The 22,176-nt window shown below is 47.6% G+C and overlaps 2 protein-coding genes across 2 annotated transcripts in view; both read right to left on the reverse strand.

The window, feature by feature from the left end:
* Positions 1–7,074, reverse strand: part of ST6GAL2 (ST6 beta-galactoside alpha-2,6-sialyltransferase 2) — a 47,528-nt gene extending 40,454 nt beyond the window's left edge. The window contains exon 1 of the mRNA XM_059688389.1: positions 6,126–7,074. Coding sequence (XP_059544372.1) covers positions 6,126–7,029 — 904 coding nt within the window. The 5' untranslated portion in view covers positions 7,030–7,074. The remainder of the gene's footprint in view (positions 1–6,125) is intronic.
* A 5,463-nt stretch (positions 7,075–12,537) lies between these two features.
* On the reverse strand, positions 12,538–13,372 carry LOC132230634 (gamma-aminobutyric acid receptor-associated protein-like). Its single transcript, XM_059688390.1, has one exon. The coding sequence runs from the start codon at positions 13,306–13,308 to the stop codon at positions 12,955–12,957; it is 354 nt and encodes a 117-aa protein (XP_059544373.1). The 5' UTR covers positions 13,309–13,372; the 3' UTR covers positions 12,538–12,954.
* Positions 13,373–22,176: the final 8,804 nt, after the last annotated feature.

Genomic DNA, 22,176 nt, shown 5'->3' on the forward strand with positions numbered 1-22,176 from the left:
ATTTTATTCGCCAATGCTTTTGCAACATCAATGTGAATGTCAACAGTTAAAAAAACCTTTGAGTATTATTATAAAAATAGTTTTCATTTTGTGGATCCCTGAGAGAGTCTTAGACTCCCCAAGTGTAAGCAGACCCCACTGTGTAAACTTGGACCTAAGGCAACCCTGCCTGGCAGGGTGGCCAGTGAGTGCAGGTTGCAAGCAGGGAGGTAAGCTCTGGGCACTGAGAGGTGGTCAGCACTCCAGGACGAGGCAGCGCCAGCATTCCTACTGCACAGGTCTCCCACTGGACCACACTGCCCCCAGGCAGCTCTGTCTGAGGCTGAGGTCAACAAGCCACGGCACCTAAGCAGTGGCTGCATTTCAAATTAATCAGGCAATTCCAAACTCATTGCATCACCCCTGAAAAAGTCACAGCTTTTAAATGCCAGAGTTCCACTGAGGTGCGTTTTAAGACTTCCAATGACTTCACAGGCACAGGGCACAGGCATGCAATGTAGTGAATCAAGAGCTAAAGGGCCAGTTTTGTGGAGGAAGACTGGAGGAAGAGCTGCTGGCTGCTGGGATGACCCTCCTTAAAGCTGTCAGTGAGCCGAATGGGGAGGATGAGTTGAGAGTGCGCCCATCAGGCAGCGTGTTTTGTAAACGTCTGTTTGGCTATGGGTGCACCACCTTGATAAATGTGCCTTAAAAACTATGCTGTCTGTTCACATTTAGAAGAGAAGAAAGAGATCAGACAGCAAGCACAAGGAGTGTAAAGCATCATTCTGGAGAAGGCTCTTCCAAGGGAGAGCCATTTTGTGTTGACCTTGAGAACAGAGCCAGGCTAAGTGCACTCACTGAAGGAACATTAAGGCCGTTTGAGGAGCAGCCAGCCAGGAGGTGCAGGAGCCCTCCGTTACTGTTCTGCCCTGGGCACTGGGTCCTCATTCTCCTCCTCCTTTTCCCCACACACCCAGTACACGAAATCTGTATCAGTAAGCAAGCAAAAGCCTGCAGTCCTTAGGGACTTCATCTCTCTCCGACTCTATCTCACCTCTCCCGGGACTCCTGCAATGGCACTTATATCTTCATGCCTTCAAATCTAGACTCTGGAGCAATCTCTCTAAAATAAAAAGTTGACCCATCAATCCTCTGCTTCAAACATTGAAGGGCCTCTGACCATAGGCCCAGGGTCAGAGCTGGAGTTCCTGGAGACTCAGACTGGAGTTTGATGGAATCCAGGCTCCACCCACTGGGCCTTCCAGGTGTCTACATTTCCTTATCCATAAAACAGGAATAACTGTATCTATTACGTCAGACTGTAAGGCTTCCAGCAATTAACACATACAAGCATTTGGTACTGAACCTGTTGTAAACACCCTACTGAGTGGTACCTATGATAACAATTACTTAGTGAAGTCTAACTTCTGGGAATGATGCACAAAAACATCTGGGAGCTGACCTCCTGCCACCTGTCCAGCCTTCTCTCCTCTCCCCTCCCACCAGTGGTGCCCTGCAGCGCGCTGCACCTCTGGCCTGGATTCCCCTCTCTAGGCAGTCTTTGCTGACATCCTCTCTGTCCAGGCACCAGCCCTCACTGTGGGCTAGTATTCCGTTGTCTTCCCGGTCAGTCTACACCTCTCTCAGTTCTTCTCTTAACCACTGCCTGTTCGTAGTCTGTCTTCCCCACCGGAATGCAGAGGGTTTGAGGTTTAGGTCCCTATTCATCTTTGTGTCACTAGTAGCTAGCATAGTTATCAGGCCTCAGAGAGGTGGGGATCAATAAATACTCAATGCTTGCTTAATAACTCTATGTCTTTCTTGTTTTTTTTTAAGATAACAAAACAGGGGCTCCACTCCTTATATAGGCCCTCCCCCATTTCCCACAGGCTTCCCAGAATTTGTATTTCAAGTACACAGATCCTGATCTCCCAGATCGAGGCCACCAATGTTAGTTCAGAGCAGACATTTCTCCTCTGTCGTGAGTTTCCACAGGACTGTTGGCAGATGATCTCGCTACCAAATTATTATTTATATGTGTGGTTGAAGAAAGATCTCAATGATCCTAGGAAAAAATGTTCCAAATTTCCAAAACAGTTCAGTTTGCTTTTCAATAACATATTTAACAAGGAGTTTTTGACAACTGCTACAATGTCCTTAAAAACAGTTACAGGGCATGACTCAGTCTAACAGAACTTGGAAAAAGGACTGCACTGCCAATGGGACCAGCAGAGGGAGCTAGAGGAGGACAGCAGGCCAGGCGAGGAAACCAGAGGCTCACAGAGTCTTCCTCTGGGGCTGGGGGTGTGACTGCTAAGCCTTCAGGCACAGTTCTGCCTGAGGGGCCTCCTGGCAGTGCTGACATGGAGCCAATAGCCCCAGGTACTTTTATAGCTCTGCTCTCAGTTTTTCATAAAATTATGTTGGTAAGTCTTTTGATCTTCACTTAGCCAATCCACAAGAGATTTTTAGAGGTCAAGATGAATTTAGCTAAATAGTACAGCATGCCCCAATATTCCAAGTTGCCTGGAGGAATCTGCTAGTGACTTGTTTTTATTAAGAGAGCCCTTAACAGGGAGAACCAAGATGGCGGCGTAAGGTATAGACCTGTGCGTGCTGCCTCCCACAACAACATTGAAACTACCAACTATAAGACAAACAGCTATCATTCAGAGCCATGGGAAAGCTGGCCCAGTGGAAGTTTTACAACTGGAAGGAAAGAAAGAAGAGCATTGAGACTGAGTAGGATGTATAGAGGCGCCAAGAACAGAGGTACGGAGTCACGCGCCAGGCGGGCTGCAACTGGATGTGCGGTTTGTTTCAATCGGAAGGGGTTACAAACTCTCAAATCCACTGAGCTTGTTTGGGGTGGGATTCTGAGGTCCCAGACCCCTATGGGGAGAGGCGGGATGGCCTTGCAGCGGGTCAGAGAGCGAGGGTGGTTTTCTCACGGAGCTGCTTGCCGGCACTTGGGGACACGGAGACACGGAGTCGCCGAGAGGCGAGGAGTTGTGGAGATGCCATTGCTCTTTGCTCCGCCCTGGTGATTCCCGGAGACCCCGCCCTACTCAATTTACATCCCTGCCCCAGCTGTGCCAGAGGCACAAAAGGAACCACATGCACTTTTACAGCATAACCCAACAAACTGCAGATTTCAACTCCTCGCACCCATAAGGGACACACTCAAGAAGCAGAATCAGGTTTGGAGGAAGCCGGAGCCGAACCCGGCTGGGCCGGCGACATGGAACCACTGTACCAGCAAACACACAAGGAGGTCCACCAGATCCAATCTCACATGGGACACTGGGAGACGGCAGACAAGCAGTCTGTGCAATTAGAAAACGAAATCCAAGCAAGCATACCAGATATTCAGCCACCAAGAACGCCTGGAGATTTTGTCCAGCAAGGAGCCGCCCAACAAAAGACAGAATGCCAAACTTCGTGTTGACCAGTTAAAGTATGATGTCCAGCACCTGCAGACTGCTCTCAGAAACTTCCAGCATCTGCGATATGCAAGGGAGCAGCAGGAGAGACAGCAAGAGGAGCTTCTGACTCACACCTTCACCCCCTACATGGGATGCGGTGCCCCCTGCGGGGCTGCGACGGCCCCTGCGAGGCTGAGATGGACCCTGTGAGGCTGAGACAGCCCCTGCGGGGCTGCGCTGGCCCCTGGGAAGCCAAGAAAAATACCACATGATCTCACTCATTTATGGATAATAAAGTCCAGTATAAACTGATGAACAAAAATAGATACAGAGGCAGAGCAGCATTGAACAGACTGTCAAACTACAGTGGGAAGCCTGGGGAGGGTTGGGGGTGGGTAAGAAATCAACCGAAGGACTTGTAAGCATGCATATAAGAATAACCAATGGACACAAGACACTGGGGGGTAGGGGAGGCCGGGGGAATGTCAAGAGGGGGAAAAAGGAGACATATGTAATACTCTTTGTAATACTTTAAGAAATAAACCAAAATTAAATTAAAAAAAATACAAAAAAAAAAAAAAAGAGAGAGAGAGAGAGCCCTTAACAACTCTGTGTTGATAAGCACATGCACATTCCCACATTCCTGGTAAGCAGAAAGGAGAAGGCACCACCTCTCCTTTGCTGATGGTAAGAGATGCCAGCTTATAAAAATGAAGGACATTTTGTTTTTACAACTTGTGTTATGCTATGATAACATATTCTTAAGATGGTAGGTACAAAACTGGATTCTAAAAAACCTAGACAAAACAATAAAGAATTTAAAAAACTTGTGTTTTTCAGTTAAGATTCTGAGTATATATTAGACAATTCTAATCATGGAGCTTCATGTCAGTGCAGACAATATAAATTAAATTTGGATACTAGAAATTAACAAAGATATGACATTTCACGTTCCCCCAAAACATGTAATGCCCAGTGTCTTTCACACTCTAGTCCACATTCTGCATAGAGTTTATGAAACCCTGGTCAGAGACATTTATGCCACAATAAGGAGCAGGGGAATTTTCCCTGTCATGTGAGAACACCCCAAATGGGCAGCTGCGGTGCAGAGGTGTTTAAAACACAGCAAAACCAAACCAGAAGCTAGTTACGGCCTGCTTTACAGCATAATACTTAAATTCCTTCGTACATTATTAATAATGGCCCTGGAAATGAGAAGGAACTGTGGCATTACTGCACTCCAGGGACCTCTAACCACTGCTTTTCCTAATCAATTGCAGGCTGCACGTTTATGTGACACATGGACAGTGTTATTATGGGCCTGCAGTAATGTCAGCATAGGGACTCTGGGACCCCAGTCCTCAAGTCTAGACTTGTGTCTTGCTTATTTTAACTTTAAAAAAATTTCACATTCAGATGAGGTCTGTGTTGTGGAGCTTGATCACGATGGCACCACCCCATTTTAAGATGGTCAGGACATCAACCACTCCTAAAGGACACAGAACAGCGAATGGGTCCAGGAAACAACAGCTGCCCCCTAAATGTCCTTCCAGATTAGTTATGAGTAACACTGTCTATTGTGAGCATTTGTTAAACTCGGTTGCTTCACATTCATACTTCAGGCTGAGGCTGTGTGACTCACATTTGTCCTCTGGCACCCAGTACAGGAGTTGGCACACAGTAGGGCTAAGCACACAGGTTAAGTGAGTTAATGGGCCTACAGGGCCAAGCTGCTTGCTCACTGGTGCAGCAATAGAATTGGCCTGGGCAGAGAGGGAAGTCTAAGTCCTTACAGCAAAGGCTGATATTTCCTGAAGGGAAATTCTGCATCTGGATGCATTAGAGAAGCCCAGCCTGAGTTTCCACCTACCAACCCATCCTCCAGATCTCAGGCTCCAGATTCAACTCTTACCTGAATTTCCTACCTGCCTGCCCTTCAAACTTCAGAATTGCCAGTCCCCACAATCACAGGAGCAAGTCCTTTAAATAAGCCCCTTTCTCTCTACATGTATATCCCATCCCTAATCCGGGAACTATGAAGCAGCGTTCCCGCAGGCTCCTGGCATGGATTTAAAGATAGTTCTTAAGGGAAGATAGGAGGCAGGTGTGGTCCTGTTATTTACCATCTTGGAGAAGGGCCCTGCTTAGGTGCACTGGCCGTGACCCAAAGGTCAGAGTTGTGCCAAAGGGTCAGAGCTCTTGTTGTTCCAGCAGGAGTCCCTCCTCAAAGCCCACAACAGCGGCTTTGTCCCAGACTAACTACAATCGTCCTCAAGAGACGTCTCTGTGGAGCTGCCTCACTTAACCCGCGGGGATTGCTCTCCTTTCGTACCCCGTTTGCTCCTCAAAGCTCTACCACACTATGGGTTCATCAGCTTCTGTGGGCCAGGCTGGGAGACTAACAACGGGAGCATAGTTTCTAAGGAAGCAGGAGGGTCTCGCTGCAAAAGGCAGGGATGATCGGGCTTTCCACTCCCCTGGACCCAACTCTGGGAGCACACTCTGCTCTAAAACTGCTCAGTGGACCTCTGCTGGGTCCACTCAGTCCCAGCTAGAGAAAAGCAGTCTCCAGCTAATGTCCGAAACATCCAGTGCTATGGCCAGGCTGCCCTGGAGGGAACCAGAGAAAGAGAGAAAGCACCAGCCGCTAATCACGCACCTGGCCCAGAACTGGGACCAGAGTCCCCCACCTCCCCACCTGCACCGCATGACACCCACCTATCTCCTCCCCCAAGGAGGAGTTGAGGATGGCGCCGGCAGACATGACCACAGCGCAGGAGCGCAGGCCTTTGGGGTGCAGCTGGCCAAGGGGCACAGGGGGCACCAGCGCCCGCCAGCCCAGCGCGGAGAAGGGCGGCTCTGTGCCATCCAGCGTGCGCAGGCGCACCTGGCGCCGCAGCTCGCACAGCAGGGCCGCCCGGCTCCGCCCGGCCGCGCGCCGCCCGCGGAAGCGCACTCCGTGCTTGTTGGCCGCCAGGTAGTCCTTCATGGCCTTCTGCAGGCGCGGATTGAGCATCTTGGAGGAGACAGTGCCCTTCCAGAGCCGGTGCAGGAAGGCCCTGGACATGGAGGAGTACAGCCTGTCTCCTTCCTCGGCCTCCTCCAGCGCGGGGCTGCTGTCCTGGGGCTGGTGCCTTTTCCTCTCCGGCAACCACCCCTTCCACCTGCCAGCGTGCCTGGGGGCAAGGGGCTCCAGTGTCCCCTGAGTGTGGCTGTGAGACCCTTGTTGACCGGCAGCAAAAAAATAGTCGTCGTCTTCTGGGTAGAAGGTACTTTGGGATTTTCTCCCAATCTGGGATAAAAAGAACTCTTCATTTTCAACCCCATCTGGCAACTTGGCCCATTTCTGCAGGTCGCGAGGCCCCATGGGGTGTCCATCCAGCAGCCCCTTGTTTGTATTCACGCTTTCAGGCCAGGAGGGCTCCTGCATGGCACCCATGATGACCCTCTGCTTCCCCTGCATGGGCAAGAGCCTCCGAGTCTCCAGGAAGGCAAGGGAGCTGGGCACGGGCTCAGCAGGGTTGCTGTCCGTGAAGTAAATGAAAATCACCAGGAAGAGGAGCCCCCACGTAAATATCCCACAAAGCATTAGTTGTCTCCATTGCTTCAAGGGTGGTTTCATGGCAGTTCTCTGGGTTCAGCAGCTGGTGTCCCAAAGTGGTGGAATGAACCTGAAAAACAGGTCTACAGTTAGCTAATGTGGACATCTGCTCAGATATCACTGGGGACCATCTATGCTTGCAGTGTTCCTGTAGGAGAGGGTTGAGTGGGCATCAGCAACCAGCATCTTGGGGGGGGGGGGGCAGTGAGGGGAGCTTTGGCTAAATTCAGGTGTCATATGTCCCCCAAACCCTGACTTCTGCAAAGGGGTCCCACCATCTCCGCTGGCTGTCCTGGAAGGGAGGAGGTGGAGGAGGTGTACTGGGAAACCCTTCTTAGGGCACTCAGTCTTTCCACTTTGACAGCTGCTTCCAACGACCTCTCGCAGAAACTGGATTTATAGAACTATAATTTAGTAACACAAAGCAGGAGTTGAGCCGAGTTTGCCATCTCTCACCTACTTATCAGCCAAAAGCTCAAAGTTCACATATTGTACTGTCACAGAATTTACCAGGCAACGGAAAAATACACAGGAGTACTTGGAGATTCAGGATAAACCCATTTATTTTCAGATGTTTCACATGTACTAGTACAGTGACTCAGGGGAGCCTGTTTCCAAATCCTGAGCCCCTGAATATGGAGGAAGCTTTCCTTTTATACCCTTTGTTTTCTTTGTCCCTCAAATATGGATGAGACTTCCTGACCTTTCGCGGGCTTTGCAACAAAGCCATATGTGTTGGGATGGGGGATGTGAGACCACACCTAAAGGCCTGGCCTGGTACCAGTGCTGATAACCCCCCTCCAGGGGTTGTGTATGGTTTATGGCCTTTGTAAAATGGGAGTATTTAGGTAAATAGGTCTTGCAAGACCAGATAATTAAGGAAGGGGCAGTGAGTTAATTATCGGCTAGCAAGAATGTGCATTAGGGATACTGATTAACTAGATACAGAGTCAGATTGCTAGCCCCCTCCCAAAAATGTATTTTTATGTTCCCCATCAGTACAACAGCTTTGCTGTGCATTTCTAGGGGGTGACAACCATATCTGATTCTTCAATGTCTCTTCCAGGCCTGGGAGGCTGCCTGGAACATACCAGAAATACACCTATGGTCCTGAATAAGCAAGACTGCAGTGTCTATTGCTGCAGGGGGATGTTATGCCAAGGTGTCTGTGGACTTCAGTAGTGGCCCAAATAATGCCCACCTACTTCACCCTCACCCTGAGTCTCTGAAGGAATAAGAGGGAAGTGTAACGACAGAAAAAAGCCTTTTCTTTACTGTGACCTTCCACAATTTATGAGAAGTACCTAGTAAGTAAACTCCAAGACTGTTGGCTCCTCTTTTCAAACTGGGGGACAAGATAAGCTACTCTCACACTTTTAACACTAATTTCTGATTCCATCTGATCATACCAACTGAAGCGGTATTTTCTAAATGAGCCTTTGGATCTTTTTCACAAATTGTCACAGTCTAATACTTTTATATTTCCATGCCTGAATGTCTTGGCAATATCAAAGTGCTCTAAAAGCTTCTAAATGCTTACAATGAGTTCCGTACATATCTCAATCAGGAACTGAGAACAGTTTGTGGATGTGCACAGTCTGGGGGCCACACTTTGAGTAGGATCTGCAAAATGATCTTTCTAAACCTGTCCATTCAGCAGATTGTGCTTCAAACTGTACTGCACAACCTGAAGATATAAAACTGTTGCCAATATTCCCACATTTTTATTAGAAACCAGAAAAACATTCTTATGAGAGTTATTCTGCTTCCACCCCAACTGAATACACTGCAACACAAGTTTACACTAACCACTAGTGTTAGCACAATCCCACAAGACTTCAGACATCAGCCTTAATTTATATCCCCAGGCCACCTGCACTTCTCACCCTGGAGATCCCCACAATACCCCTCAGGTTTAATCATTTACTAGAATGACTAACAGAACGGAAAGTTACACTATACTAATGACTATAGGGTTTGTGGGGTAAAGGATATATGTAGTTCAAGGTGTGCATGTGTTACCAAATGGAGAGGGATTCCATATCCATTTCCCATGGTGTCAGGCAACAACATCCTCTTGGGCCATCTATATGTTCACCAACCACAGACCTCCACTAAGCCTTGGCATCCAGAGATTTTATTGGGGTTCCATTATGTAGGCATGACTGCTTAAATCATTGACCATGTGACTGAATTAAATTTCCAGTCTCCTCTTCTTCCCAGAGGTCAGGCTGGCCCAAAGTCCCCTGCCTTTTAATCACAGGGTAGGTCTTTCTGGTGACCAGCTCCCATCCTGAAGCTCTAGGGGCCCACTAAGAATAAACTCATTAGCATAACAAAGACACCCCTACTATTGAGGAAAATTCAATGGTTTTAGAAACTCCATGCCAAGAACCCAGGACAAAGACCAGACAAAAGATTAAACCACCATAAAGCTCTAGTAGCTGATTTAAAAGGCAGTCTTTCTGCTTCTGGTAGAAATCATCCTTTCCTGGTTGTCCTGCAACAGCTCTGGGGGCTTATTCTGATGGATTACTAAAGAAAGGGAAATGGAGGTTTCTTAAACAACATTTGCTTGAGAGACTTAAAGCACTAAGTCAAAACGGTGAGGTATGTGCACAGAATTTCAATAGATGAAAAAACAAACAGGAAACCTTGATAGGTTGGAGAGGAACTGGAAACTTAAGGCTTTGGGGATTGGAGTTAGGTTCTGTGTCTTGCATGTCAGGTGACCCTTAGCTGCCCAGTTCTGCAGAGTCAGGAAGCTATGAAAACGGGCTCAGAAGGTGAACCTGCTAAATTTCATGTCCAGATTCAGAGTATCAGACATATAGACTTGATTATAGAGAAATGCCCAGTTCCCAACCCAAGACATGTGACATTTGTTTTTCATGGGGAGATGACAGATATGAAACAGGGGTGGGGGTGGGGGGTGGGGAGGAGAAGAAGAATGAGAGGAAATCTGTAGACACAAAGAAAGTAAAGGGAAAGCCTAGCTGGATAATGGGGCCAGGACCCTGGTGAAAGGGCGAGTCATCGCGGGGCCTACGTGGGCCGGCCGCCGGGCCCCATGAGGCACAGCCTGACCACACTGCTGGCGGCCTCGGGCACCGACTCCCCAGCCCACGGCGGGAGCCCGGTGCAGGCCACCTGCCCGCTGGCCCTGGACTGGACCCACGCGGCAGCGGCGGCGGCGGGGCGTGTGCCCTTGCCCGAGGAGATGGAGGAGGAGGTGATCGCCGGCACCCCCGGGGACGAGACGGAGGATGTGGACTTCCTGTCTGGGCTGGAACTGGTCAATCTGCTGGACCGCCGGCAACCAGACTGGCCCCTGGAGCCCGGGCTCAGCTCGCCCTTGGGGGGGGCGAGGACTGCGCCCTCCATCTTGCCCTGGGTCCTCCATTTTTGGGCAGAGCCATGTGCTCGGCGGGGGCTTCTTCCCAGAGGCCCAGGCCTCTGCTGGCCATGCCCAGGATTTCTCTGGACTAACCAATGATAATCAAGGGAAGTGCATGCCATCAATATGACCACATCCTGTGTAACAAGACCTGACTCGCGCCTGGCCAATCGGCGGGGCCCACAGTCCCCTCCCCTGCCCTTACTATAAAACCCACAATCCCATCAGGCCTCTCTCTCCCGGCCACTGGGCTTACTGTTGTTGCATCGGTGAGTGTGGTCGGGGAGCCGAACTAGTTCGAAATGAAGGACTCTTTGCTTTTGCATCGCACTGACTGGCTCCCTGGGGGTCTTGGGAACCTTTAAATCTGGGCACAACACCTGGGAAAGGTTGTGTCCTCTCCATCTTCCAGGCCGGGAAGTAGGAAGGGTGGGATTTGTAAAGCTCTCTGAGTACCATATAGGAGTAAGTATCACAATGAAAAGAATGAGAATTTTCATTAGGTCAGACTTATAGCTTCTCATCCACAGTAATAATCAAAGTGGTGGGATCCTGCCTCAACTCATGATTAGGCTTCAACTTTTAGTAGATCCAAAAGCTGCCCTGCAACTGCTGTCACTGCAGACCTGCTGCTGCCAGTGAAGGGACATTCTCCAAAATGATGAACTCCCATAGCAACAGAAAATCCTCTGCTAGCAAAATGCTACAAAAATCATTGTATGCATTCTGGTCCTTCATCAACATAGCTGTAAAAATCCAGGTTAGAGACGGGTGGAGGACACAACCAATGTTACAGCCTTGATCCCTCTTTCCAACCACACAACCTAAGAGGAAGAAATGTTTGGTAAGCAGTAGAAAAAAATACACATTTTTCTCTAATATAGTGCATCTGAAATAGTATGACACAGCTTAAACGAAGTGTTCTGTAATACTTGTTGCTATGTCCCATCATTAGCTGGTGTGATATAAATAGCATCGGGGACATATAAGTGGCACATCAGGGAAATGATCTGTCTCCAGGGGCCAATGAAAAGGTGCCCCCTGATTGTAGGCCCACCTGAGCTTTGAGGGGGAAGGTCTCCATGACAGGCTGCTGAGTTCCTACCAGTTTTCCCTTGGGAAGAGAACTGGCAAGACTGTATGCATAGTTTGTAAGGTGTGGCTTTCTCTTCTTCTCCATGGTGATTCTAACAGTACTACCTGGCTGTGCTCAGGTTTAAATTCCAAGTGATGTTCTCTGCTATTTGAACTGCTCTTCTCCAACACCACCCTCCTCCCACTTTCTGCTGCCTCTGTAGCCAAGCCTCTGGGAAACTGCCTGACAACACTGGGGCAATGACTACAGCAAAATAAAAAAACAAAAACGAAAATGACCTACTACTAGAAATTATTCTGATTGTTCTATCTGCTCAAGAATTTTGGTGCCCATATCTTAGATACTAATTATCAAACAAGGATGTGAGTCACATTTTCACATGGATATTTGAAATAATACAAAAGAGTTTGTTTCTAAATTCTCCTTCAAATAGATCAGGGGGGAAAAAATCACATTTTCCAGAAGGCACAGTTACAGGTTGTCAGATGAAATTATAAAGTGTAGGAACTGCCTCAGATGAACATTACAATGCAGCTGACTGTAAATACAACTTCCTTCTGATTTTGTTCCGGGTAAAGCGAAGTCCACTCTGGGCTTTGCCGCTTGAATGTTGTCCCTCGTAAGCCCCAAGGGGGACAAGCTTTGATCACCGGTTTTCCTGAGTGGAGAGCATTTTTCACACTTTTTGATTGACTTGTCTGCTGCAGCGCCTGCTGGGCAGGCTTTCTGTGGTGTGACAAATACTTGTGTTCTAGTTTCTGTGGTGTGACAAATACTCGTGTAGAAGTTGTCTCAACTGACTTAAATCTAAGTATTTACTTTAACATTGAAATAATAAAAAAGATTTAGTGTGAACAGTAAGACACTCATGTATTGTAACAGCCTCAGGAATCATTTTCCCTCAAGAATCATTTTCTAAAATTAGCTCTTGTCACATATCCAAGAAAACTTTGTCCAGTCTGCATGAGAGAAAGGCACCACTCCCGCTGAACTTCTCCCTTCACAGCCTCATGGGCTCCTTTGGCAAATGACCCCCTTTCTATTCTTTCTTTGTCTTTTTTTTTTGATGGTTTCCTCTTTATTGATGTGCCTCTTACCTTCCCCCCACAATTTCATCCCCTTCTATCTACCCCACAAAAAGACAGTGAAAGGGAACCAGTATTGGGGTTCTGAGCTGTTTGGGCAGTTAGAAAAGGAACAGAAACCAAAACAATCACTGGATGTGACAGAGATCGACAATCAAGAAGTCTAAAGCAGAGTGGGAAAGGTGGTAGAAAGAAGGCAGGAGAAAGGAGAGGTACCAGAGGCCATCTCCCCCATGAGCCTCCTGCTAAGAGGGTCTGGAGAAGAGCCTCAGACATTAGGAAGTACAGGTCCTGAAGGAAGAAGTCAAGGAAGCGGGGGCCATCTCTCTCTATATAGAATGGGACCCCCCACTGCAGGCGCGGCAGCTTCACAGGCCATAGACACTTTTGTCGCTGTAGGCAATGTATAGAAAGAAGTCTTCTTCCTGGTGTTCCTGGTACAGATGACCCATCGTGGCACTGGTGGGTGGAATGACATTGTTGACAAAGAAAAAGAAGGCATCCTCAGCTCGGAGGTGAATTCGCTTCCGGATCAAGAAATAGAACTGCCCAACTGTGAGATCAGAAGGCACCAGGTATTTCTTTTTGTCCAGGTCTCCTATCCGAGCTTTGGGAGCCTTTTCTACTATCACCAGTACCAGGTCCGGGTATTTCTTTCTGATCTTCTCGCCCTCAGAGTGGCGCTTCTCAAACGGATGCTCCTCTTTATACACGAACTTCATCCTCCCGGGAACCGGGCTGGACCAGACTGGGCTGAGGTAACCCAGGGAGGGGGGGGCCCGGGACGGGGGGGGGGGGGGGGGGGGGGCGGCGGCAGCAGCGACAGTGACGGTGACGACTCGCAGGCGGATTCCCATCTTTTTTTATAAAAGAAAGCCTCCAGTCTGCCAAATGCATACCACTGAAGGTCCACTCCTTAATTCAGTCCCTCTCTGATCCCAGCCCATGCTCAAGCCAGAAGCCAGAAAGAAAAAGGTCTGCCCAGGTCCCACAGAGCTTGAAGAGAGGGCAACCCCATTCTCCTGCAGGGCTGGGGAGGGGTCAGAACGGCCAGTTCATTGTTGGAAGCACAGTGGCATGGCCAGTGCTGTGAGCCCTGAAGGCCAGCATTTCCTCCAGGCTCAGGCCAAGTCTCCCTGTGACTGGGAGCCACTGGACTCCAGAATGGATGTAGCAATCTCATGAGCTTGCTTGGCTAAGGCAGAGTTTAAAAAATGTGTGCCAGGGCTTCTGGTTAGTTTAAAATTTGGATGTTTGAGTCATCTCAGTGGGGAAGAGTATGAGCTACCCAATGGCTGGACCACATATAATCAATTTTGTATTCCAAAAAGCACAAGGTAGGCTGTTTCATGTAAGATCCCTAATTAATATTTCTGAAGTAAATGAAATGAATGACTGAAATGAAAGTAAAACAAATGGAACTGCCTGGACAGGCTCTTGGCTGGGTCAGGAGGGAGAGGATGCAACACTTGCTGTGCTGCCCAGGCCATGAGTGTCTGGGTGGCTCCAAGCACATGGAGCCAGCAGTTGCATGGTTAGGTCAGCATCCAGTGCATTAAAGGTAACTAACAGCAGTCCTGTCAGACCCTGCTGTGTACCAGATGTCTACTATGTAACAGGCTCTTACCTTGCAACTCATATTTACTCTCATTTTAATTATTCATTCTCAGTTTAATCTTTAAAACAAACCTCTTCATAAAGACACTGAAGCTCTAAGTGGTCTCCTTCTTGTATGTTGTTACAATATCCCCATCTTTCCCACTATATCACAAAGTCAAGAGGGGTTGCACCATGCCTAAAAATTTTATGAGATTTTTTTTTCTCTGACACAAAGTATGATGCAAAATTTCAGGCTAGCTCTCTAAATTGATTAGACCAAGTGATTCTCTAACATCCCGTTTTCCCTAATATCCATATTTTTGTTTGCTGGAGAAGATAATCTCCCCAGTTACACTTCAGAATCCAGAATCCACACCTGCCATGCTCAGCAGTGCCCGAGGGAGCTTAGCCTTGGCACAACCACCAAGGGGCTTTTGCCAGGCAGAATGAGCTGTCAATTCACTGACCTTTCCAGAGAGGCTACAGGTGTGAAGGTCCATGACCTCAAGGAGTTTGTTATGTAGGTAGGAAGACTGCTTTGTTGCCCTGTCCCAAGACGGGTGAATGTACAGAGCAGTGGAATGGATTTGAGTAATTCTGGAGTGCTTCAAAGGGAAGGGAATCAGAGCTGGACATTGAAAGATGCAAGGGTATGAAGGGAGACTGTCACAGACTGGTGACTGGTAGTGAATGGGCTCAAGCTGAACAAGGGTGAGATACTTTTATGAAGATGATGGCATTAATTTCTGGGCAAATAATTTCAGTTGTATAAGATTTCTCCTCCATGGCAAGGCAGATGGAAAATAATTTAAAAGGCAGACTCACATATGTGAGCCCCTCTGGGTGGCTTTTGGCTTTCAGAACTTTCTGCAATGAGGCGGCAGGTGCTGTTAGGGCAGGGGGAGGCAGGCATGATTCCAGACTCCTGTTATTGGCTGTACAGAGACAACACAGCTGCCTTCTAGCTAGGGTCTGCTGGCTTCTGGAAACAGTATCTGTCTGCTTTGGACACAGTGGTCTGTTTGTTTTATGATAATTAGCATTCAAATATTTACACTTTATACCAATAATGTGCCCAGGCTCATGATTGAAGCTGTAAATTAGCTTTGGTACTGATGCTTAATAATAAAACAGATGGAAGCTTGCATACCTGCCATTGAGATTTGAAAGTTTTACTCTGATTCCTCAAACATAAGTGGGCTTTTTGGTCAAAGTGTAGGTGGCTGGCAGGTGGCTCTAACAAGGAGACCTCTGTATCAGGAGAAGCCACCCTTTCTTAGGAAAAGCACATCTCTCTCACAGCCTAAGAGGGGCACCGGCATCAGTGTGGGCCCACGTGGTGGGCATGTGATGGTGAGGATGGACAGGCACCATTCCTGGCCTACACTTGGGGGCTACAGACTGCGAAAGATGGCTATTCATTAAGAGGAATAAAGGCAATGAATGGTTGACCAGGAAGCCCTGGGGTCAGGCAGCCTGTTCAGATCCTTGTCAGCTGAGTGATTTTGGATAAAACCTTTGTGCCTCAGTTTCTTCATCCAGTCTGAGTCATAACACTACCTAGATCATTGCTGCTTCATAGAAGAATGAATCAGGTGTTGTGTGATTTGACGGACATGGCGACTGGCCCAAAGTGAGAGCTCAATCGATGTGATTTCTCAGTCCAGCCTTTGAAATTCTGTTAAAGTAAAGAAGTGGTATAACAAGCGTGGATTTCACTGCATGTGTTTACAGTGGACAGTTTCCCAGTAGGCTCCCCTCTTTTTAAATGAGCCCAAATGACGGCCCTGGTGTAGATGAGCACTAACCCTGACTCAAGCTAGTAAGACTACATGATCCCTGTAAACCCTGCCTGAGTGAAGACCTCTCTCTGGTGTTTCCATCATGGAGTTAGTGCCTGACAAGTAACTTCTAATGGCTTCATTGTGTTAGTAAGCTTATTATAATTATGCTACTATAATTCAACAAATATTAGTAAGCCTAATGTAAAGCTGAATATAAATTATATGATGCTTTGCCCTTAAGGAACTGAATTAAGTTCTTGGGGAAATTTAAATTTAAATTTTGAATAACAAAAGAATGGACAACAAGTACAGTACAGATAAAAATTCCAAAATCTCTCTAGTCCTAACAATAGGCTTCTGACGAAAGCACAGAGCAGAGAGGGTGCGGGGAGACCTACTTTCCTGTTCCAGAGACAGTCTTGTGGGGCACTGGTTTCTCCATCGAAAAGAAAGTATTTTGCCAACTGTAATTGCAAAATTATATATATATATATATATATATATATATATATATATATATATATATATATATATTAAGAAAAAGAAAAAGTGTTTTAGGTGGCAAGATCAGCATCTTAAAAAAAAAAATAAAAAGAGTCCTGGCCGATTTTGCTCAGTGGATAGAGCGTTTGCCTGTGGGCTAAAGGGTCCGCGGTTCGATTCTGGTCAAGGGCACATGCCCAGGTTGTGAGCTCAATCCCCAGTAGGGGATGTGCAAGAGGCTGCCGATCAATGATTCCCTCTCATCACTGATGATCCAGTTTGTTCTCACAGCCAGGCTGCACATGACTTTATCAGTAATACACATATTATGTCAGCCTCCATCTGTGTGACGTTATAGTACCAACCAAAGTGCTGGGCAGTTGCTTCAGTGCACCCCAGAGCCTACGGTCTGGGAACTATTTAGAAGCCCCTTTCATGTTGAGAAACATGAGTCACAGTGAGGTTATCTAAAAGTCCTACCACTTTATTATGTGTTGGAGCTAGGATAGTACCTGGCATATTTGTAGGCAGTCAAAATGAGGACAATGAGAATGTATGCTCTCCTTACCTCCCAGACTGTTGTAAAGAGACAAGGAAAAATGTGTTAGTGAGAACATTTTAAATTTAGATGGTCTAAAAATTCATTCCGTTTTCATGATATGAGGGATTAACATTAGTTAGATTGAATTATTATATCAAAGTAAGCTTAGCTGATTGTTTCATGAAATTAAGTGTAAGTGAAAAGACGATCCCAGTATACACTAAAACATCACCTTGGCAGATGGAGAGGTGCCAGGGAAAGTCATGCCCAGGTCAACATGTTTCTGGGCAAGTGAAGATGGTAGCAGTTTGCTTTGCAAGGCTGTTAAGCAGCATTAGTAATGCAGCCTTAACACTCCTGAGGTTGGTTTTTGGATAGAAATATTAAAATCTTACTAAGAGAAAATGCAAATTTGTTAAATGACCCAACAACATGCTGCTTACATTTGCCATAGAAGAGGGTAAGCCAGCCATGTCTTCTTGGGCACGTGCTCTTGACCAGAATCGAACCCAGGACCCTTTAGTCCACAGGCCAATGCTCTATCCACTGAGCCAAACCGGCCAGGACTCATTTTATTTTTTTTAAGATGCTGCTCTTGCCACCTAAAACACTTTCTTTTCTTTTTTTTTAAATATATATATTTTTTAATTTTGCAATTACAGTTGACAAAACACTTTCTTTTCAACGGAGAAACTAGTGCCCCACAATGCCGGGGTCCAACCCCAGCGGGTCCAGGGGTCCCCAAAGGTGTGGACGGAGTCGGCGAAGAAGGAAGGACACAGAGATAGTGTTCAGTTGATCAGCAGCCTAGCCAGGATCTACAGCCAGGATCTCCAGCCAAGTTCTGGTCTGGATCTCCAGAGAGGTTCTGCTTAGGATCTCCAGAGAGGTTCTGTCCAGGTTCGCCAGTCAGGTTCAGTCACCAGGTTCTAGTCAGGCTCTCCTGCCAATCTCCGCAGTCAGGTTCAGTCCAGGATCCCCTGCCATACTCTCTCGCCAGGCTCCGCCTCCAGGCTCCGAGGCCAGTCCCTGTCCAGGATCCTCCGGCATGCTCTCGCCAGCGAAGTTCTTCTGTCTCTAGAGAATGTTCTGTGTAGGTTCTGTGCCTAGGCTCTGTCTCTCTTGGTCCTGTCTTCCAAGCCCTGTGTCTGAAGTTCTGTCTTATAAGTTCTGTGTTCTAAGTTCTGTGTTCTTCTGTCTTCTGAATTCTGTCTCATGAGTTCTGTGTTCTAAGTTCTGAGTGTTTCTGTCTTGTTACAACTGTATTTATACCAGTTGATTCAATCCTATCAATCTCTATTACAAAGGTTAGGGCGTTTCTTATCTCCATTCCAGGGAGAAAAGATTATGTAGTTTAAGCATGATTGTTCGTAGTTAAAGGGATTAATTACCCGCCTGGCCCTTAGTTGAGGGGTTTTATTCCCTCCCTAACTTCAGGGGAAAATCCCTACCTGGGGATTCAACCTTTCTCAGAGAGGTGACCTTGGTTAAAACACAGCGCCAAGAAGGTGAGCAAACATATTAAGAACCGTATGCCATATAGGCCAGGTCCCTTGAAACAGCAAGGATGGACCGGCTCCCGGCACCACAAGACTGTCTCTGGAACAGGAAAGTGGGTCTCCCCGCACCCTCTCTGCAACAGAAGGCTTGGGATGGGAGAAATACATTAATTTTTATATTAAAACACATATAAACACATATTATGAGGTCAAATATAAAATCAACTCGAAGATTTAATATGAAACTTCAAAGAAATTTCTCACTGTGGAGCTTTCAATTTGCCCTTTATCAACGTAAGAAATGTCGAAACCTGTAGAGAATTTTTATGAGTTTACTTGGGCCAAACTGATGACAATTACCAGTAAGCAAAATCTCAACAAACTGAGAAAATGCTCTGGAGAATGGCAGTTTGTAATTTATTTTGTACATTACAATCAAAGGAGGCGGCATAAGGAGGGTTACATGAAATCCATTGCTGGTAGATTAGGGAAGTGGGAGAAAGCAACACAGGGAAAATCTAGGGTTGGATAAAAAAGTAAATTAATAGACATGTGCTTCTTTTACATTTGTGGGGATAGGATAGTGAACAGTCAACAATTAACATGATAATACTAACAATGAGGGGATTTGTGGTCTCTGTGCTGAGGTTGTGCTTTGAGGGCTGGGGGTGGGGAAGGGAATTACTTTGATATTTCAAAGGTATGTTATCAGGTATGTTATCTTAGATGCAAAAAGACAACAGACAGGTTCAGTTAGGTTGAAGATTGAAGTCTGTTAGGGCAAAATACTGCCCTAGGACATGACTATCTGCCACAAACTACTTGTAGTAAGGAAGTTTTAATTTGAGATCATCCTATGTGGTTATTTTCATGTCTGAGTTTGTAAGGACGTCACATAGGCCTGCCCCCAGCTTGTCAGGTTTAGTGAGTGGCCTGCATTTTTGTCCTCACCTTTGAGCTTTCAAAACTGAATGTTTTTCTCCATCCTCAGAATTCCTCTATGGAAAAGTTTGAGCAACTGGGGTGAGACTCAAGAAAAAGGCCCACTGTGGATGTTAGAATAACCTAGACATAGTTCAGATGTTTTCTCTCAAATATGCTTCTCTAGTGTTCATTTCTCAAAGCACGTAAAAATTTGCCATATTATGAAACAATTTCTAAAGTTTCTAACTCTGAGAATTAGCTTATCCTTATAACAGTGCCTAATTGCCAACACACCCTAGTTAGGGCCAGTCATCCAGTCACAATTCCCACATGAACAACAGCATAATATGTTTTGTATATGTGTGCATTTTTACCTGTGACACAGTAGTGATCTTGCATTACACACTCACCTATTACTTTATTTTGTCATCAATTCTATAGGCAGTTAGATATTAATAAAAGAAGGGAGCAAAGGGTATTAGACATTATTTGGCATGATAATCTAGGGAGCAGAAGCCTGCTTGTTTTACCAGGAAGGTATAGCTTCAGATACCCTCAGGAAACCACCGGTCCATTCCCTGCAGATCACTGGGTGAATGGATAGAACTAAAAGGGGGAGATGAGCACATGCACAGTAGGAGTGAAGCTGGAGACCATAGAGGCCTGTCAGTCTAGCCTGGAGAAAGAATGGAATGGAACACGGTGCAGACAGGTCAGAGTGAGGGTGAGGGTGTAAGTGGGTGAGTGTGTGTGAGGGAGAATGTGCATGGGTGTGAGTGTGGGAAGGCATCTGTTTGTGGGAGCAGGAGTTCAAGGGGGACATTGCGTGCTCCTGGTAAAAGAGCAGCAGGTCGCTGTGTGTTGCTGGGCCAGGCACTTCTCTCCACTTGAGAGTAGAGAGCTAGCCATTCTGATGGACCTCCTCCTTGCGAGGAGGCTACGTGAAGCAGCCCTGCTCCAATGCCCCTAAGCCACAGACAGACAGACCACAGGTAGGTGGACACTCATGGCCCCGCTACTGGGACCCGAAGCCCCTGGACACACAGACCAGTCATAGCAGCTTGGTGTGCCTGAACTGTGGGCCTCAGAGTACTGCCTAGCTGCCTTGACCAGCAGTATGTGGGGCCTGCCCCGCCATATTGGCGAGCAGGGCACCTGGCCCACCCCACCTTGTGCCATAGCAGAGCAGCACCCAGCCCAGCCTGTCCCCTGCACCAACTGAGCAGTGCCTGGCTCATCTCGCCCCCTCCACCTGTGAAGTGCCTGGCCTGCCCTGGCACCTTGACACATGGCCCACCTGGACATAGCATGCTGACCCAGCATGCCCAATCTAGTGTCCCTGGATGACTGGCCCCAACACACTGACATGGTGCACCTGACCCTACCACGCACCCAGATGCATGGACCTGTTACCATGATTTATTGTGCCTTAATCACTGCCCCTGGACAAATGGCCCCACCGCCTGACCCTGCTCAGTAGATGTGAGCTGATGCTCCCCAACACACCCACCTGCCACAGTGACCAGGAAAGCCAAACCTAATTTCCACCAGAAGATTGAACTCACCACTTAGAAACGATGTGACCAGTCACCTGTGGATGCACAGACTTGACCTGGAACCGCACCTGCCTCACCCAGTACCCTGGACTACTGGAGTGCTAAAATGGGGAGACAAAGAAACAACCCCCAAATGAAAGAAAAGGAAAAATCACCAGAAAAGGAACTAAATGAAATGAAGGCAAGCAATTTTTCAGATAAGGAACTCAAAGTATACAATCTAATAAAAGAGAAACATGGTAATTAGCGTACAACTGCTACCCTTCCCATTGGCTAATCAGCGAGATATGCAAATTAACTGCCAGCCAAGATGGCCGCCGGCAGCCAGGCAGCTTGAAAGTAACATGAGGCTTGCATGCTTCAGTGACGGAGGACTCCAACGTTCTCCGCCTGCCGCTGCAGGCCTCTGAGCCTGCAGTTTAAGAAACATTGTAATGAATATAGAAGCTAAACAAAAACCCAGAAACCAGCTTTCAGCAAGCTGGGATCTCAGAGCTGGAGTTGATACAGAGTTTCAATTATAGAACTGAAACAAACCAGATACCTGCTTTCAGGAGCGGAGGCCTAAGAGCTGGAGCCAGAGCTAAAGCTGGCCCAGAATAAAAAAAGAAAAAAGAAAAAAAGGAGCGGTTGGGAGCTTCCATCACCCGCCAGCCTGAAAACAGCCCTCAGCCCCTCACCCAGACTGGCCAGGCACCCCAGTGGGGACCCCCACCCTGAAGGGTGTGTGACCAGCTGCAAACAGCCCTCAGCCCCTCACCCAGGCTGGCCAGGCATCCCAGTGGGGACCCCCACCCTGATCCAGGACACCCTTCAGGGCAAACCAGCCGGCCCCCACCCGTGCACCAGGCCTCTATCCTATATAGTAAAAGGGTAATATGCCTCCCAGCACCGGGATCAGTGGAGCTGCGAGGCCTCCTGGCACCGGGATCAGCATGACGGGGGCAGCGCCCAAACCCCCTGATAGCCCTGCGGCTCTGTGTGTGACAGGGGGTGGAGCCACAACCTCCCTATCTTCCCTGCTCTGTTCATGACAGGGGAAGGCGCCCCAACCTCCTGATCAGCCCTGCTCTGTGCCTGATACGGGGGAGCTCCCCAACTCCCTGATTGCCCTGAGGCTCTGTGTGTGACAGGGTGCGGCACCCCAACCCTCCCCACCCCCCACGGGGCCTGCTCTGTGTGTGACGGGGTAGAGACATAACCT

Source organism: Myotis daubentonii, chromosome 3, assembly GCF_963259705.1.
Source record: "Myotis daubentonii chromosome 3, mMyoDau2.1, whole genome shotgun sequence".
Taxonomy (NCBI): Eukaryota; Metazoa; Chordata; class Mammalia; order Chiroptera; family Vespertilionidae; genus Myotis; species Myotis daubentonii.